The sequence below is a fragment of the Vitis riparia genome, chromosome 2 (assembly GCF_004353265.1).
Source record: "Vitis riparia cultivar Riparia Gloire de Montpellier isolate 1030 chromosome 2, EGFV_Vit.rip_1.0, whole genome shotgun sequence".
Lineage (NCBI taxonomy): Eukaryota > Viridiplantae > Streptophyta > Magnoliopsida > Vitales > Vitaceae > Vitis > Vitis riparia.
Window position 1 is genome coordinate 10,334,902 of NC_048432.1, and position 21,437 is coordinate 10,356,338.

Here is a 21,437-nt window from a genome sequence, read left to right on the forward strand (position 1 = left end):
TCATTATTTTAGAAAAAGAAGACCATATTTGTTTGATGAAGAAATCTCTTTATGGTTTGAAGCATTCTCTTAGACAATGGTATAAAAGGTTTGATACTTTTATTATCGGTAATGGCTACCATAGGAGTGAATATGATAATTATGTTTATCACAAGGAATTGTTTGATGGTTATTTCATTTATTTATTGTTATATGTTGATGACATGTTTAATTGCTTGCAAGAATATGTTTGAGATCAACAAGTTGAAAACCTCAACTTCAAGGAGAGTTTGAAATGAAAACCTTGCAGCTACAAAGAAAATGTTAGGTATGGAGATTCATAGAGACCGAGAAACAGGGAAATTGTACTTATCACAAAAAAAAAATATATATATATATATATATATATATATATATACATTAAGTAAGTGTTGGAAAGCTTTGGAATGCAAGGGTCAAAACCAATGAGCACTCCACTAGCAACTCACTTCAAACTTTCAAGTGCTTTATCACCATAGATCGGAAAAGAAAAGGAGCACATGTCACATGTTCCTTATGCTAGTGCAATTGGGAGCATTATATATGTCATGGTTTGCACTAGGTCAAACATTTCACATGCGGTTATTGTGGTGAGTAGATATATGGTTTGCCTTGGAAAGATCCATTGGCAAATAGTGAATGGATACTTCGATACTTGAGAAGAACATCACATGTTGGCTTAGCATATGATAAAAGTAGTGACATCTTTGAGGAAATTATTGGTTATGTTGATTATGATTATGATACAAACTTAGATAGAAGAAGATCTCTAACAAGGTATGTATTCACTTTATGTGGTAGTGTTATTAGTTGAAAAGCAACTTTACAATTTATAGTTGTTTTGTCAACCACTAAAGTAGAACACATGGCGAACACATAAGTAGTGAAAGAAGCTAATTTGTCTTAAGGGTTTTTTGGTTATTTAAGCTTACAATAAGAGTTGACAGTTGTGTATTGTGATAGTCAAAGTGTCGTACATTTGACTAAAAATCAAATGTTCCATGAGATGAGCAAACATATCGATGTCATAATACATTTTATTAGGGATAAGATCATACAATGTGCTATTATAGTGAAAAAAAATCCTTACAATGGATAATCCCACATATATGATGACTAAGTTTGTTTCTATAGTTAAGTTCATGCATTGCTTGGACTTAATTAATGTTAATAGTATCTGAAAGACCCTTTGGGGTGTGAGAGCAAAGTAATATGAAAGACTTTCAAGTTTATTTGAATCTTAGGAATTTGAGCCAAGGTGGAGATTAATAAAAAATGTCTCAGATTCTATTTATGAGTTAATTGAAAAGTTATAGATAGTTTTCTAATATAAAATATTCTAGTAAGTGGGTTTCCTATCATTATAAAGGAAATATTCTTTTAGGAAAAGACATCTTTGACAATTATACACCTAGTTACTCATAGAATTTTCCTATATAATTAGAAAAATATACATAGAAAGAGATTTTAACCAAAATAGTGGAAGTTTTTTTTTTTTTTTTTTTTTTTTTTTTTTTGTGATTGAGACTTTCAGATTTGAGAGCTCTAGAGTCATAGTCTTCTTCTACAATAGTGGAAAATTTTCTTTGTCATTACCTATGGATGTAGACCTGAGGCTAAACCACATAAATCATTGTGTACTTTGTATGTTTTGTTTTTGTTTTCTTATATATATATACACACACACCCATGAGACTTGCATGGTGGGGACATGGGGAGGTATATTTCATATTACAAACAAGAAGCAAAGCTTACTCAATTGTGTTTTTCCTTTAATAATATAAAAGAGGTTTCCTTATGCTCAAGAAATGCATAGATTCAATTGAATAAATTGAAAAATGCTTACTCAATTGTGTTTCCCTTTCAAAATATGGAAGGGGTTTCCTTATGCTCGAGAAACGCATAGATTCAATTGAATAAATTGAGAAATGCTTATGCAATTGTGTTTTTTCTTTCCGAATATGGAAGAGGTTTCCTTATGCTCAAGAAATGCATAGATTCAATTGAATAAATTGAGGAATGCTTACTCAAATGTGTTTTCCCTTTCAGAATATGGGAGGAGTTTCCTTATGCTCAAGAAATGCATAAATTCAATTGAATAAATTGAGGAATGTTTACTCAATTGTGTTTTCCCTTTCAAAATATTGAATAAATTGAGGAATACGGTTGTTCTTTTTTTTTTTTTTAATAATAGATGAGCCAAGATGGAACTTGTGTGGAACACATTGGTTCCAATCATACTCTTGGACAAAGAGATGTTTTGAATATGGGAAAAGGACATTTTAAAATTAAAAATGATTTTAATTTTAAGATTTTTTTTTTATATGTTGAAAAACTTTTTAACGGACAGATTCGAATTGTAACTTGTAATTTAATCTAAAGAACATTCGATGATTAAAAATTACAATAATAGGATTCTCAATCCTTCCAAATGAAATTAATTTAATCAACTTCCTTTGTAAATTACACCTCAATTAAATCAACCTTTTAAAAATTAAATCTACTAAATGATAATATTCATATTTAATCAATTTACTCTTTTGTATAAATTCCGTTTTATAATTTTATAAGGTTGAATTCCCATTATAATTAAAAATTAAATTGTTTTGTTATAATATTAAATTAAATATCTTTTGAAATTCCCATTATAATAAAATTTTCATTAAGTTTTTCTAATTAAGGTTCTCTAATTATAATCTTGTAATATTAAAATTAATTCTTACAATACATGTAAATTCAAATTTCAAAAATCCAATCTCAAATAATTTAGTAATTAAATTTAAATTTAATTTTTGAAATTCCTGATTTCCAAATGTGACTTGGAAGGAATTTAAACTATTGACTTTGGCTTAACTTTTCACAAATTTCTCCTAATTAAATAAAATATTGACACGTGAATGTTCACTAACATCACGTGATTCATTTATTTAGACGATTCATTTTGTTTGATGTTGAGGATGGTCATGGGCAGTAGACTAACATCTTCTGGACCAATTAACATACCATCAGTGATTTGCCCAAGGAGGTGATCCAATTCCATGGAAAAGCAGCAAGAAAGGAGGAACGTTGGAGAGAAAGAAGGCGGTCTACCAAGCAGGAACAGTGGCCAAACTGGTCCCGAGCCTAAGGAGCATAGGATTGACAATAATGAAATCAGTCCTAGGGTGAAAAATTGGATTGGGTCTCTCAAAAAAACAGAAGAAAGGACTCGATCTCAAACTCAATGGCCAAGGACACCAAAGGTTCCTCAGATGCTAAGGGGGACCCAGGATTTCAAGAAATTGTACGAACCGAGGGTAATTTCAATCGGTCCTTACCACCATGGTAAGCCCCACCTTGACCCAGGGGAAATGATCAAGCCACTATGTGCACGAAAACTTCCTGGATGATAGTAAGCAGGACATCGAAGCTTTGTACACAAAAATTGAAAGTAATATCGAGGCAGTGAAAAAGTGCTATGATGAGGAACTCGCCTGGATAATGCTTCTGGATGGATGTTTTTTACTACAATTCTTCCGTGGGAAAGGTATGAGAATCTTTCTTAGAAATCACCAAATAAACTTGCTGGAGAACCAACTTCCCTTTAGAGTCCTCAAATTGATTTTTGAGGAAGCAAAATTCTATAAAGGTTCACCAATGGAAGAGCTGATAAAAAAAAAAATCGTCACGGACACCGCGAGGCCAGAAGGGTCGACATCAGAAATACAGCTGAAAGAGGAGAACAAAGAGCCCTCTCATCTCCTCGACCTTTTGCGAAGAGCTCTCCTAGGCAGGGATAAAAAGATTAGGGGGAGTCAGCCCGAACAAGAACAGCAACCTGAGAAAAAAGGAAAGTCGTCGTCGTCTCAAGGAGGAGATGGGGGGTTCCGTTGCCCATGGAAAAAAGGCAAACAACGAGGCATTTGGCTGTACTCTTTTCGACGCAGCAAGGAGCTTAAAGCTTCCGGGATCCATCTCAAACCGAGTAGAACGAGTTTGTTGCCAGACATTTCTTTCAATTCCTACTTCTTCTATGTCTACCTGAAACTTCCCCCAATAATCATTGATGACTTCACGAAGCACAAGTTCTTGAACATTGTAGCCTATGAAATGTGTCCAGATGCCCCAGATGACTATGGGGTCCCTTCTTATATATGCCTCCTTTACGACCTCATTGATCATGCAGACGATGTCAAGGAGCTGAGATCTAAGCACATTCTCTTCAACCTTCTTGGCAGCGATGAAGATGTGGCCCAACTTTTCAACGAGGTCGGCAATGACTTGGTAGATCCCGAAGCTTATAAAGATGTGAAAGATTGTATTCAGGAACACTACAACAAGAGAATGAATACTTGGATAGCTCAAGCCCTTCACGACCATTTCAGTACTCCATGGACTATCATCGCTTTCATTGCTGCTCTTCTGATACTATTTTTTACTGGGGTTGAGGCCTACTATGCTCTTCCCGGTAATTAATATACATATATTGGGTTAATTATGACTGTGATGCGCCCATCTTACTCGAAGCTTGTATCTATGTGCTTAGGATTGGTAAAAGCCACACCATAAACATAAGAGTTTTTTTATTTTTATGGGAAAATCATGTTTTCATTCACTAATAAAAAAATGTTTTTAAGAACTCCAACTTTTTGTATGACGAGAAAATTTTCATTCCAACATGCACTTGAATAATATTAATTCATAATAAGGGCTGAGAAAGGTACGTCTTTTTAATTAAAAAAAAAAAAAAATCAAAGAACCACAACTCCTTCGTGTCACCTTCACTTTTAATATCCTATTTGTTATTATTATTATATCATTTAACGTTATTTTCACTTTTAAAAAATTCCTCCATATTCGTTTTGATATATTAAGACCGCCATAGTTTTCCTTCTAATTTTTTTTTTTAATTTCAATTTTTTTAATGTTTTATCTTTTCATATTTATTACATATTAAATAAAAAATGATAACATATATAAACGATAATTATTGAGAATAAATAAAATATAACCTAAAATGCAATAGACAAACAATTGAAGTTTCTTAGTTTTTGTAAATATCCAATTTATAATTTAAAAAAATAAATAAATACTGTTGAGAAAAAAATTATTATTATTATTTTATTGTTCTTAATGATTAAAAATAATATTTTATTTTGCTCCATTTTTTGTATAATCTAGTAAATTATATTTTTTGTTGTCAAATTACTTTTTATTATTATTATTTTAAATTTTAGAAATCATACATATTTTTCATTATCTCATAGTGATAATTAAAATACATGTTAGATATAACTTCTAATTTTTTTATGTTCGATATATGGCTATGAAATTTTTTATGTTTCATAATATTTTTTTATTTAATATAATTGATATTTTATAATAAATTTAGAAGAAATATATTAATAAAGTTCATCATACACCTTCATGAAATAAAATATTCAAAGAATATTAAATTTTAGATGATCTTGTTATTGAAACTAATTTGAGAGAATTGTATTTTACACCTACTTGATCTTGATAATTAATGAAAAGTCTTTCAACTACTCATAATTGATTACAAGGATATAAAGTTAGAATAGACAAAAATACCCCATTGACTTATACCATAATTTTTGTCTTCATACCACCGCTCTTTACATGCCCCATCCATAAAATTCTCCTTTATTAAATATTTTTAAACTCTTTTAAAAATAATTGAAAAATCAACATTATTTTCTATTTTTAAATTATAAATAAACAAAAATTATATTAATGATTCAAAAATTATTTTGGAAAATACTTTAGAAAAAAATTATTAATTTAAATGAATAAAAATTATTTTTTACATTTTAGAAGTTACTATTTTTTTTCTTTTATACTAAAAAGCATTTTAAAGTTTATTTTTTTTTTACTATTATAAAATAAAAAGTTTAAAGTTTTTTTTAAAATTTTTTTCCTTCCATATTTTAATAATTTTTTGAACATAAACTTTTGGTAATAAATTATATGAATGTTCCAAATTTGTTTATTAAGGAATTTTTTTTAATGATTTGAATTAATTGAAAATTTATTGAAATAAGAACAAAGAAAAAGAGAGAAAGAGGATAGATGAAGAGTTTTTATTTTAAATATCCAACTAAAATGTTTTTGTATTTTAAAATGGATTATATTAATACATAGTACAGTAGAGATTGATTTTTTCTCATATAAAAGGGTTAAATGATATATTTACTCATTTTAAATGAAAACAAGTTGTTAAAAATTATATAGATTATGTTTTGAGTTTGGTTTTGAAATATTTTTTATAGTTTTTATTTTTTTATTTTTAAAAATAATTTTTATTTTCTATATTGTCTCTTTTTGAAATACATTTTATTAAAAAAATATGAAAACTATTTTTAAAAATGAAAATTGAAGACCTTGTTTAATACTATTTTTTATATGAAGATAATAAAAAGAATTAAATTTCATTTATTGATTATTTTTTTTTTATTTTTAAAATATAATATGTTCACATTAAATAAGGAATTGGTCAATTGCATATTTTTTCACAAAAATGTAATGTGTTCATAAAAAAATTGGATTTAAGTTTTTCGTCATTTTTTTAATCAAACTTTTAGAATCATGTTTAATACACATATAGGCATATATGCACTACGGGGATATGAAATTTGTGTCACTATTTACTAACTATACTAGAGAAATGTACTAAGTGTACAAGCAGTGTATAAGATTACCATTTATAAAATATTTCATTCTATTTTGAACCACTCATTTATTTTCCTTATCACCCACAAATTGCATACTCATGTCATGCACTTTATTTAACTCCAACATGGAAATTCTGATACTTTCCCCAGTAATGATGTTTGGGGAAAAAAAAATTAACCCTAATTATCCACCCTTTTCTCAGTTAAACCATTAGAAATATGGTTAACACACCTACGTGGACACATTACTTAGGAGAGATATATTGCACCATTGTACAATGGTATTACGCTAATTGTACAAGGGAAATGCACTAAGTGTACAAGGGTGTACAAGGCTACCATCTATGAAAGATTTTAATCGATTTTGAATCACTTTTTCATTTTCCTTGTCACCCACAGATTGCATACCCATGTCATGCAATTTATTTAACTTCCACATGGAAATTCCGATACTTTCCTTAGTAATAATGTTTGGGGAAAAAAATTAATCTTAATTCATCCACCATTTTGTCAGTCAAACCATTAGAAATAAGGTTAATATACCTACGTGGACACACAACTTAAGAGGGATATATTGCACCATTGTATAATGATGTTACACTAACTGTACAAGGGGAATGTACTAAGTGTACAAGGGTGTACAAAACTACCATTTGTGAAAGATTTTAGTTGAAATTTACAAGGGGAATTAATCATTTCTTTATTTTCTTGTCACCCACAAATTGTATATGAAATTTACACTATTGTATATGAATTTACACTATTGTATAAGGGTGTTACACTAACTATACAAGGCAAATATACTAACTGTATGAGGCAAATGTACTAATTATACAAGGGTGTACAAGGCTACCCTTTATGCAAGATTTCAATCAATTTTGAACTTTTTTTTTTTCTTGTCACCTAAGGATTGAACACTTTTCCCCCAAACATTCCTTCACCTAAAAATTGTTTTAGTTTGAAATTTTAAATTTCATCATCCAAAATTTGTAATTGCATATTTCATTTAAGTAGTTTTAACAATATTTTTTCTTACTACATTTACATCCTATATAAAGAAAAATTAACCATAATATTTAGGTATTCCTTTTTTTGTGAAATCAAATTAATATAAATGGATAACACATTAGTGTTATTGTTTCAAATGACTTAAGACAATATAAACAACATATAATAACCATTGAGGAAAAATTATCAATATTTTTTTTACCAAACTATGTCATTTAGATCTTCCTACCAAAATTAAAACATAGGAAATAAAATTAAAATTAATCTCATTTAAAGTGTTTATTACAAGTAAACTGAATGAAATATATATTTTTACTATTTTACCTTTATAAACATAATGTCAGCAGAGATTAAAAAAATCATATTTAAATAGAATTAAAAATGATAAAAAATTATCTTTGTAACATTTGTAATTAAAAAAATCATTAATTTAAATTATCAAGTTAATTTAAAATATTTTTTTGTTGTAATTATAGTTTTGAAGATTCTACGATTTTTATATTATTACTTTTATTTTATTTTCTTTGATTTTTTATTTTAAATTTCATCTAAACTTGTTTTTTCTTGCATTTACATGTTTTCTATTATATCCCTATTTTAGGTGATTTTCATCTAATTTGTGTTCCATTATATTCTCTTTTCAATTTTAATGTGTTGTTATACCTCTTTACATAACAAAAGATTTTGTTATTTTTTATCTACAAAACTTTATATAAAAGATATCATGTACGAGGAAAAAATAAAAAAAAAAAGAAGAGAAAATTATGATATAATTACATACAAATATCTTAATATGATACATTTGCTTGACTTAATGGTATTGTGCTTTAATAATTTAAACCATGTCAAGTCCACATCTATTTTAGATTTAAAAGGGTATTTGAATATTTTTCAAATTATTAATGTTATAATACATTATTCAATTAAAAATTAATTATCACCATTAGTTAAAAGATGATCATGTTACAAACTAATATATTAAGACAATATCTATGTATATTGTCCATAAAATAGAGAAAATATTCAAATAATTGTCTATAACAAGGTTAAAGATATATATGTATTGGATAAAAAAGAATAATAATATTTTTGAAGTTGTTTAAAAAATATTTATTATATATGTTGTAAGTTTTAAAAAAAAATATTTTATGAGGTGTTTAAAAAATATTTACTTTAAAAATGTAGTAATAATCATTTTTAACCATTGATTTCCAATATTCAATTTATTAGGCATGGTTTTTGGGAGAAAAATAATTGATGGAAATAGTAACACCTCTCTAGTAAGGAATTAATTTACATGTCCCACCAATTAATATGTGAGAGAAAGATAAGGTGAATGATGAAAGAGAGAGGGAAAAAGAGAATGAGAGAGAGTGGGAAGTTAGTTGTTTTTTTTTTCTTTTTGATAGCCAAGGGCATTTCAGGAAATTTTGAAAAGTAATGTCCTTTAACTCAATTTTCACTCATCCACTAGGTTTTGGGCTTAAATACAAAGGATATGAGGATCTTGGGCCAATTTTCAAGCCCAAGTGGGTGTAAAACTCAATTCTCTCAACTAATTTCGTATGAAAAATGTTGTACATTCTTCACAAAAATATGTACATTCTTTTAAGGAGAATCGGGACACTCACACTTATTATGTCCTAAATTTGGGGGACCTCGAGGAGTGATTTACGACCTTACCCCCAGAAATCAAATTTCAAACCTCACATACATCCAAAAGAAAACTACATACATTCTTTTTAGGGTGAACTAGGACCTCAACCACCCTTATTACATCCTAAATAGTCATTTGGGGGACCTTGAAAAGTATTTTGATTCCCCCACCCCAAAATTAAATTTGGAACCCGATGTATATCCTTAAAAAAAAACATACATATTAAGAAAAATGAGTACATTTTTTTAAGGATGAACTAGGACCCCAATCACACTTATTATGTCCCAAATAGAAATTTAGGGGACCTAAGGGAGTCATTTGCCACCTTTCTCTCACCTTGAAATCAAATTTGGAACCTTGCATATATTTTTCACAAAAATATATACATTTTTTTTTAGAGAGAATCCCAATTACCCTTATTATGACCTAATATTTCTTCAAGGACCATTGGGAAGTGATTTGAGGCATTTCACCACCCCAAAAAGGATGTTGCAACCCCATGTACATCTTTAAGAAAAATAAGTACATATGTTCTTAAGTGAATTGAGACCCTTATATCCCTTATCAAGGTCTATATATTCCTTGGAGACCCTTGAGAACTTATCGGAGGCAAGGATGAAAATATATGTATTTACAGATATATCAATAACTTCATTTTACAAATATATTGGGAAATATTGGTGGATATTTTGACACAAAATATTGGTGAGATGGAAATTGATCAAAATTCATTAAAATGTTAATAAAAATTGTAAAAATGATATAAGAAATAATAATGAATATTTTTAGGTAATTTGTTAAAGAAATTGATATATGCATGCTATAATTTATCACATCTAAAAATAATATTCAAAATTTAAAAATATATTTTTTAAAGATTTGTCTATTTTGGATATATTCAAAAACATAAAAAAAAAAATGATGATATGTGTATAAATATTTTTAATTTTCAAATTTTGATAATTTTATTTATTTTATATTTAATTGTTATACAAAATACATAATAATTAAAATTAATTTACTTAATATATTTGATATTTTAATTAATTTATAATATATATATATATATATATAATATTAATTTATGTCTATATAATTTATTTATATATATAGAGATAATATTTATAATATAAATACATAAGTTATATTTACTTTATGAATCTTATACATAATACTTGTTTATAACTTAAATATATATAAATGCACGTCATATATGTCATAAATAGCAATGTTGGTTTGGCGGCATGGTTAACCCATTTTGAACTTGAGGACATAACTCAAATGGGCCTCTACACCACCTAGTTGCTTTTCATTGCATCCTTGAAATGCAATCCCACTTCGGTTAGGAACAAAATCCAAAACCAATATTTAAACGAAAGTGTTGCTATAGGTGAGGTGAAGTGACAACGAGTTGGGTAGCTAAGCTAGGTTAAGTTTTGGAAGCCATTTCAAAATTTTGAAAGTCAAAATTCAAAATACCAATGACATGGCATTAAAATCGCCAAAAAATGGGCAAAATCTCAATATATCATCAATATTTTAGCGATAAAAACATGAATACAAGGAAATATCAAAATGTCAATATTTTGAAGGGTATTATCTTATCAATACCCTCTGATACATGATATTTCGATGATATATCACCGAAATATCATGATATTTTAAACCTTAATTGGAACGCCTTCTCGAAACGAACTTTAATTTGCAACTCTAAGTACATCCTTAAGAAAAATAAGTACATCTGTTCCTAAGGGTACTAGGACCCCTATCTTCTTTATCATGGTTTATGTATTCCTTTAGGAACCCTTGAAAAGTGATTGGAGGTCCTTCCTATCCCCAAAATGGACTTCGAAAACCCAAGTACATTCTTAAGGAAAATAAGTAAATTTGTTCCTAGGGAAATTGGGACCACCCCTATCTCCTTAATCATGGTCTATATATTCCTTTAAGACCCTTGGGAAGTGATTAGAGGTCATTCCAATCCCTAAAACAGACTTTGGAACTTCAAGCACATCTTTAAGAAAAATAAGTACATCTGTTCCTAGGGAAATCAGGACCCCTATCTCCTTTATCATGGTCTTTATATTCCATTGGGGACCCTTGGGAAGTGATTAGAAGTCTTCTCCATCCCCAAAATGGAATTTGGAACCCTAAGTATATCTTTACGAAAAATAAGTACATTTATTCCTAGAGGAATTGAGACCCCTATTTCCCTTATCATGGTCTATATATTCCTTTGGGGACCCTCAAGAATTGATTTAAGGTCCTTCCTATCCTCAAAATGGACTTTAGAATCTCAAGCACATCCTCAAAAAAAAAAAAAAAAAAAAAAAAAAAAAAAAAAAAAACATATGTTCCTACGAAAACCAAGACCTTATTACCCTTATCATGGTCTATATATTCCTTTGAAGACCCTCGAGAACTTATTAGAGGCCATTTCTATCCTTGAAATGGAATTTGGAACTCCAAGTGCATCCTTAAGAAAAATAAATATATCGTTAAGAAAAATAAGTACATATATTCCTAGGGAAATCGATACGCCTATCTCCCTTATCATGGTCTACATATTCCTTTAGAGAACCCTTGGGAATTGATTAGAGGTCCTCCCCATCCCTGAAACAGACTTTGGAACCCTAAGTACATCCGTAAGAAAATTAAGTACATCTGTTCCTAGAAGAATTAGGACCCTTATCTCCTTTATCATGGTCTATACATTCCTTTGGGGATCCTCTGGAAGTGATTTGAGGTTCTTCCTATCCTTAAAATGGAATTTGGAACCCCAAGTACATCCTTAAGAAAACTAAGTACATTTGTTTCAAGGAGAACTGGGACCCCTATATCCCTTATCATGGTCTATATATTCCTTTGAGGACCCTCAAGAATTGATTGGAGGTTCTCCCCATCCCTAAAATGGACTTTGGAACCCTAAGTACATCGTTAAGAAAAGTAAGTACATCTTTTCTTATAGAAATCAAGACCCCTATCTCCTTTATCATGGTCTATAGATTTCTTTAGGGATCCATAGGAACTTATTAGAGGTCCTCCTCATTCCCAAAATGAACTTTAGAATCCCAAGTGCATCCTTAAGAAAAATAAGTACACGTTTTCCTAAGAGAACGAAGATTCTTATCTCCCTTATCATGGTTCATATATTCCTTTAGCGACCCTCTAGAAGTGATTTCAAGCCATCTCTCACCTCGAAATGGACTTTGGAATCCCAAGTATATCCTTAAGAAAAATAAGTTCATTCTTAAGGGAAAAGAAGTAGATGTTGTTAGGATATGTGAATGGAGTTAAAAGGTATAGGTTATGGTGCCTAGATTCAAAATTCTCTAAATTTATAATTAGCAGGGATGTGACTTATAATGAGTATGAAATATTGAGTCCTAGGAATGAGCAACTTCATGTAAAAAACAACCCTAGTGTGAGAGAAAATGTGGAGTTTGTGCCTAAAGCTTTAGAAACCATAGAGAAAATGATTTTAATAAAGCCAAAGGAGGGAAAAGTGCAACATCTTGATGATATAGAAGATGTAGCACAAAACCAACAATATTGTCTGGCCAGAGATAGAACGAGGATGCAAATTAAACCACCACAAAGGTATGCTTATGTAGATTTTGTTACTTATGCACTTAGTATGGCAGAAAAGATTGAAAATGAGGAACCTTAAACTTATCATGAAGTCATTACTAGTAGAAAGTCTACACAGTGGAAAATTGCTATAAATGAGGAGATTGAATCTCTTCAAAAGAACCATACTTGGCAACTAGTTGAGAAGCCTAAAAATAAAATAAAAAATTGTTGGTTGCAAATGGGTCTTCAAAAGAAATGAAGGAATTTCAAAAGTAAGGATGCTAGGGATAAAGCACGCTTAGTGGCAACGGGTTACACACAAAAGGAAGGGGTGGACTTCAATGAATTGTTTTCTCCAATTATAAAGCATAGCTCAATTAGAGTGTTACTTGCTATGGTTGCTTTATTTAATTTAGAATTAGAGCAACTTGATGTCAAAACTAATTTTCTACATGGTTAGTTGGAAAAATAGATTTTATGTATCAACCTAAGGGATTCATTATTTCAGAAAAGGAAGACCATGTTCATTTGTTGAAGAAATCTCTTAGACAACAGTATAAAAGGTTTGATACTTTTATTATTTGTTATGACTACCATAGGAGTGAGCATGATAATTATGTTTATCACAAGAAATTGTTTGATGGTTCTTTCATTTATTTATTGTTATATGTTGATGACATGTTAATTGGCTACAAGAATATGTTGAGATCAACAACTTGAAAACTCAACTTCAAGGAGAGTTTGAAATGAAGATCTTGGAGTTGCGAAGAAAATATTTAAGTACGGAGTTCATAGAGACTGAGAAGCAAGGAAATTGTACTTATCACAAATAATAATAATAATAATAAAAAATACATTGAGAAAGTGTTGGAAAGCTTTGGAATGCAAGGGTCAAAACCAATGAGTACTCCATTAGCAACTCACTTCAAACTTTTAAGTGCTCTATCACCATAGATCGAAGAAAAAATGGAGCACATGTCACATGTTCCTTATGCTAGTGCATTTGGGAGCATTATGTATGTCCTAGTTTGCACTAGGCCAAACATTTCACATGTAGTTAGTGTGGTAAGTAGATATATGGATCACCCTAGAAAGATCCATTAGCAAGCAGTGAATCGATACTTCAATACTTGAGAGGAACATCACATGTTGGCTTAGTATATGATAAAAGTAGTGACATCTTTGAGGAAATTATTGATTTTGTTGATTATGATTAGTTTAGAGATTTAGATAGAAGAAGAGCTCTAACAAAGTATGTATTCACTTTATGTGGTAGTATTATTAGTTGAAAAGCAACTTTGCAATTTATAGTTGCTTTGTCAATCACTAAAGTAGAATACATGACGGCCGAGAAGCAATGAAAGAAGCTATTTGCATTAAGGGTTTAGTTGGCAATTTAAGCTCACAACAAGAGTTGACTGTTGTGTATTGTGATAGCCAAAGTGTCATACATTTGACTAAAAATCAAATGTTCCATGAGAGGAGTAAATATATTAATGTTAATGTATTTTATTATGGATGTGATTGCACAGGGTGTTATTACAGTGAAAAAAAATCCTTATAGTGGACAATCTTACAAATTTGATGACTAAGTTTGTTTCTACAGTTAAGTTCAGGTATGGTTTGAGCTTAATTCGTGTTAATAATATATAAAGACCCCTTTGAGGTATGAGAGTGAAGTAACATGGAAGACTTTCGAGTCTGTTTGAATCTTGGGAACTTGAGCCAAGGTGGAGATTATTGAAAAGCTAGTGTCTCATTTTCTATTTTTCAGTCAATTGGAAAGTTATAGATAATTTCCTAATAAAAAATATTTTTGTAAGTGGGTTTCCTATCATTATAGAGAAAACATTCTTTTAGGAAAAGACTTCTTTGATAATTATACATTTAGTTTCTTATATGGAATCTTGTTATGTAAAAATATATATATAGGAATAGATTTTGACAAAAATAATGAAAGTCTCTTTTTGGGTGTAATTGGGACTTTGGGATTTGAAAGGCCTAAAGTTGTAATCTCCTTCAATAATAGTGGAAATTCTTTTTTGTCTTCACATGTGGATGTAGGCTTGAGGCCGAACCATATAAATATTTATGTACTTTGTGTTTATTATTATTATAATTATATAATAGTCATGTGATTTGCACGGTGGACAGAGTATATTTCATATTGTAGACAAGAAACAAAGCTTCCTCAATTGTGCTTTTCCTTTTAGAATATGGAAGGGGTTTCCTTGTGCTCAAGAAATGCATAGATTCAATTGAATAAATTGAGGAATGTGATTATTCTTTTTCTTTTTCTTTTTCTTTTCTAAACCATAGATGAGCCAAGATGGAACTTATGTGGAACACATTGGTTCCCTTTTCTTGGACAAATATATGTCCAAAATACGGGAAAAGGACAATTTAAATTTTAAAATGATTTTAAATTTTAAATTTTCTTTATTATATGTTTAAAAGTTTTTTAACTAGTAGATTCAAATTGTAACTTCCAATTTAATCTAAAGAACATTTGAAGATTAAAAATTATAACAATGAGATTCTCAATCCTTCAAAATGAAATTAATTAAATCCAGATCCTTTGTAAATTATACCTCAATTAAATCAATCTTTCAAAAATTAAAAAATATTAAATGATAATATTCATATTTAATCAATTTATCTTTTTGTATAAATTCCTAAATTTATGTAACATAATTTGAACTTAATTTCATTTCAGTTCAATTTTGTTTCATGCTTCATAATTTTATAAGGTTCAGTTTATCTTTTTGTAAAAATTCCTAAATTAATTTGTTATAATATTAAATTAAATATCTTTCAAAAAAAATTATTATAATCATTTGACATAATACAGATTTCACCAAGTTTTTCTACTATGGTTGTCCGATGATTACCTTATAATAATAAAATTAATCCTTACAAGCTCAAATAATTTAATAGCTGAATTTAAATTAATATTTTGAAATTCCTAGATGTGAATAGACAAAAATTTTAATTATTGTCTTTCAACTAACTTTCCACAAATTTCGCCTAATTAAATAAATTTTCACACAATGTTCACTAACATCACTGATTCATTTATTTAGATGAATCATTTTGGGTGATGTTGAGGATAGCCATTGGCATTAGACCAACATCTTCTCGACCTATTAACATACCAACAGTGATTAGGCGGAGGTGGTGATCCAATTCCATGGAAGAGCAGCAAGAAAGCAGGAACGTTGGAGAGAAAGAAGGCGACCAACCAAGCAGGAACAGTGGCCAAACTGGCCCTGAGCCTAAAGAGCATCGTACTGGCATTGTTGAAATGAGTGACAAGGTGATGAAAAATTGGATTCGGTCCCTTCAAAAAGCAAAAGAAAGGACTCAATCTCAAACTCAGTGGCCAAGAATACCAAGGGTTCCTCAGATACTTAGGCGGACCCAGGATTTCAGCAAATTCTACGAACCGAGGGTAATTTCATTCGGCCCTTACCAGCACGGCAAGCCCGACCTTCACCTTGAGGAAATGATCAAGCCTCTATATGCCGAACAATTCCTGGCTGATAGTAACCAGGACATCAAAGATTTGTACAAAAAAATTGGAAGTAATATCAAGGCAGTGAGGGACTGCTATGATTCGAATAGTACAAAGGAGTACGATGATGAGGCACTCGCCTGGATGATGCTTCTGGATGGGTGTTTTTTACTACAATTCATCCGCGAGACAGATACAAGTAACGTTCTTAGATATCACCAAAGATGTCTTGTGAAGCTGGACTTGTTGTTGCTGGAGAATCAACTTCCCTTTGGAGTCCTCAAGTTGATTTTTGAGGGGGTAAAATTCAATGATGGTCCACCAATGGAAGAGATGATAAAAAAATTCGTCACTAACACCGGAAGGCCCACAGGAATACAGCTGGAAGAGGAGAACGAAGAGCCCTCTCATCTCCTCGACCTTTTGCGAAGTGCTCTCCTTGGCAGGTTTAAAATGATTAGGAGGAGTCAGCCCGAAAAAGAGCAGCAACCTGAGAAAAAGGGAAAGTCGTCGTCGCGTCAAGGAGGAGATAGGGGGTCCTGTTGCCCATGGAAGAAAGGCATTTGGAAGTCTTTTCGAAACATCAAGGAGCTTAAAGCTGCCGGGATCCATCTCCAACTGAATCGAATGGGTTCCTTGAGAGACATTTCTTTCAATTCCCACTTCTTCTATGGCTGTCTGAAACTTCCCCCAATAATCATTGATGGCTTCACGAGCCCAAGTTCTTGAACATGTTAGCCTATGAAATGTGTCCAGAAGCCCCAGATGACTATGCGGTCACTTCTTATATATCCTTCCTTTACGAGCTCATTGATCAAGCAGACGATGTCAAGGAGCTGAGATCTAATCACATTCTCTACAACTGTCTTGGCAGCGATGAAGAGGTGGCCAAAATTTTCAACGAGATCGCCAATGACTTCGTCAATCCCGATGCTTATGGAGATGTGAAAGCTCGCATTCAGGAACACTACGACAAGAGAGTGAATACTTGGATGGCTCAAGCCCTTCACGACCATTTCAGTACTCCATGGACTATCATGACTTTCATTGCTGCTGTTTTGGTACTATTTCTTACTGCGGTTCAGACCTACTGCGCTCTTCCCGGTAATTAATATATATATATATATCATCTATAACATCTGTTTGAACTCACAATTTCCAGCTACCTTCTTTGTATTCTATTTCACATGCCAGGATCAGACATAACACACCATCCATAGAGAAAATTTTCAGTTAACAGTATGTAATTCCATGGATGGGATGGGATGGGATGGGATTGAATATTGCACACAATTTTTTTTCCAATGAGAAAATTGTGGATATATAAAATCATAATTTTGATATATTTATAAATTGAGGGAACAATCTTAAATATGCAATTTTTTTTTTGCCAAAATACATCACTCAACTTGTTTGAAAAAACAAACACACACACAGATGGAGAAAAGTACTCGACAGTTTTGCATACGGCTTGATAATGGCACTAAAATACATCTTGTAGCACTTAGTTATCGAAGTCTGTTTTTCATCCTCCTTACTTCCTGTTTAGACATGGAGAGGTGAAACAAACTTGAGATATTCAATGATTCAACAAAGCATTAATCAAATACTAAACTGTTTGCTTTGATGGAGGAGTTAGTTTCATGAGGGATGCACCCATCTTACTCGGAGCTTGTACCTATGTGCCTACGATTGGTAAAAGCCAGACACCATAGACACGAGAGTTTTTGAATTTTTATGGAAAAATCAAGCTTTCATACACCAATAAATTTTTTTTTGAGGGTTTTAAGAACTCCATAAGAAGAGTTCCACAATTTCCCTTTTTGATGTGACGAAACAGTAAAAAAGGTTTGTCTTTTTAACTAAAAAAAAAAAAAAAACGAAGAACCACATGTCACTTCACTTTTAATATCCCTTTTTATCTTTTAATATTATTTGCTCTTTAAAAAAAATTACTCCATGTCCATTTTGATATATTAAGACCGCCATAGTTTTCCTTCTAAAACTTTTTTAATTTCAAAATTTTAATGTGTTGTCTTTTCATATTTATTCGTTTGAATCATTTTATTGAACATATTAAATACAAAATGATAACATATAAAAGATAATTATTGAGAACAAATAAAATATAACCTAAAATACAATAAACAAACAATTGAAGTTTCTTAGTCTTTTAAATATCCAATTTATAATTTTTAAAATAAAAGAGTATATAAATACTCTTGAGAAAAAAATATTTTTTTTAATAAAAAACAAGTACTTTTATTCTTTATGATTAAAAAAATAATATTTTATTTTCCTCCATTTTTTGTACAATCTATTAAATTATATTTGTTGTTGTCAAATTTCTTTCTATTATTATTATTTTAAATTTCACAAGTCAGGCATATTTTTCATAATCTCATAGTGATAATTAAAATACATGTTAGATATAACTTCTAAGTTTTTTATGTTCAATATATGGCTATGAAATTTTTTATGTTGCATAATATATTTTTATTTAATATAATTGATATTTTATAATAAATTTAGAAGTAATATATTAATAACATCCATCATACACCTTCATAAAATAAAATATTTGAAGAATATTAAATTTTAGATGATTCTATCACTAAATCCAATTCAGTAAGAAAAATGTGTACATTCTTCATCAAAATAGGTATATTCTTTACAAAAATACGTACATTTTTTTAGGGAGAACCGGAACACTCATACTTATTATGTCCTAAATAGTCATTTAGGACCTCAAGGAGTGATTTATGACCTTGCCCCAATTCCAAAAATCAAATTTCGAACCTCACATACATCCAGAAGAAAACTACATACATTCTTTTTAGGGTGAACTGGTACCCCAACCACCCTTAATACATCCTAAATAGTCACTTGGGGGACCTTGGGAAGTGATTTGATTCCCTCACCTCAAAATTAAATTTGGAACTCCACATATATCTTTTAAAAAAATACATGCATTATTAAGAAAAATATGTACATTTTTTTAAGGATGAACCAAGATCTCAATCACACTTATTATGTCCTAAATAGTAATTTAGGGAACCTCGGGGAGTCATTTGCGACCTTCCCTCACCCTAAAATCAAATTTGGAACCTTGCTACGTGTATTCTTCACAAAAATACATACATTTTTTTAAAGAGAAACCCAATTACCCTTATTATGACCTATATATTCCTTCAAGGACAATTAGGAAGTAATTGGAGGTGTTCCCCCACCCCGAAAAGAATATTGCAACTCCACGTACATCCTTAAGAAAAATAAGTGCATCTATTTCTAAGGGAGCTGGGACCCTTCTATCTCTTATCAAGGTCTATATATTCCTTTGGACACCCTCGAGAACTGATTAGAGGCAAGGATGAAAATATCGGTTTTTACGGATATATCGATAACTTCATTTTATGGATATATCAGGATACATTGGAAAATGTAGGTGGATATTTTGACACAAAATATTGATGAGACAAAAATCGATCAAACTCATAAAAATGTTAATAAAAATTCTAAAAAAATTATATAAGAAATAATAATGAACATTTGTTGGTGTTTTGTTAAAGAAATTGATATATGCATGACATAATTTATTGCATCCAATAATATATTCAAAATTTAAAATATATTTTATAGAGATTTATCTAATTTGGATATATTAAAAACATAAAAAAATAATAATAATGATATATGTATAAGTATTTTTAATTTTAAAATGTTGACAATTTTATTTATTTTATATTTAATTATTATACAAAATACATAATAATTAAAATTAATTTACTTACTGTAATTGATATTTTAATTAATTTATAATATATAAAAAAATATATGTTAATTTATATATATATAATTTATTTATACATATAGATAATATTTATAATATAAATAAATAAGTGATATTTACTTTACGAATACATAATGCTTGTTTATAACTTAAATATATATAAATGCATGTCAAATATATCATAAATAGCAATGTTGGTCTAGTGGCATGGTCAACCCATTTTGAACCATGGGTTCAATCCCATGCCTTTACACCAACCAATTATTTTCCCACATCAGTCAAGATCAAAATCCAAAACCAATATTTAAACTAAATTGGGGTGCTAGCTAGGTCAGTATCGCCGAAATAGTATGATATTTTAAATCTTAATTGGAAGTCCTCTCCTTCTCAAAATGAACTTTGAAATTCTAAGTACATCCTTAAGAAAAATAAGTACATTTGTTTCTAGAGGTACTGGACCCCTATCTCCTTTATCATGGTTTATGTATTCATTTAGGGACCCTTAGAAAGTAATTGAAGGTCCTCCTCATCCTCAAAATGGACTTTGGAACCCCAAGTATATCTTTAAGGAAAATAAGTACATCTTTAAGAAAAAAAAATAAGTACATTTGTTCCTAGGGGAACTAAGACCCCTATCTCCCTAATCATGGTCTATATATTCATTTGGGGACCCCCAGGAAGTGATTAGAGGTCCTTCCCATCTCTAAAATGGACTTTGGAATCTCAAGTACATTTTTGAGAAAAATAATTACATCTATTTTTAAAGGAATCAAGACCCCAGTCTCTCTTATCATGGCCTATATATTCCTTTGGGGGCCCTTGGGAAGTGATTAGAGGTCCTTTCCATCCCCGAAATGGAATTTGGAACCCTAAGTACATCCTTAAGAAAAATAAGTACATCTCTTCCTAGAGGAATTGAGACATCTATCTCCCTTATCATGGTCTATATATTCCTTTAGGGACCCCTCATGAATTGATTTGAGGTCTTCCCTATCTCTAAAATGGACTTTACAACTTCAAGTACATCCTTAAAAAAAATCAGTACATATGTTCCTACGGGAACCAAGACCCTTATCTCCCTTATCATGGCCTATATATTCCTTTGGAGACCCTTCCCATCCTTAAAATGGAATTTGGAACTCTAAGTGCATCCTTAAGAAAAATAAATACATCGTTAAGAAAAATAAGTACATCCATTTCTAAGAT

At 30.2% G+C, this 21,437-nt stretch overlaps 2 protein-coding genes across 2 annotated transcripts; both read left to right on the forward strand.

The window, feature by feature from the left end:
• Positions 1-3,654: 3,654 nt before the first annotated feature.
• Positions 3,655-4,473, forward strand: LOC117930321 (UPF0481 protein At3g47200-like). The gene has a single exon (XM_034850920.1). It carries the CDS (start codon positions 3,655-3,657, stop codon positions 4,471-4,473), a length of 819 nt encoding a protein of 272 aa, XP_034706811.1.
• Positions 4,474-16,117: 11,644 nt separating this feature from the next.
• LOC117930328 (UPF0481 protein At3g47200-like) lies at positions 16,118-17,170 on the forward strand. Its single transcript, XM_034850934.1, has one exon. It carries the CDS (start codon positions 16,118-16,120, stop codon positions 17,168-17,170), a length of 1,053 nt encoding a protein of 350 aa, XP_034706825.1.
• The last annotated feature ends 4,267 nt before the right edge of the window (positions 17,171-21,437 follow it).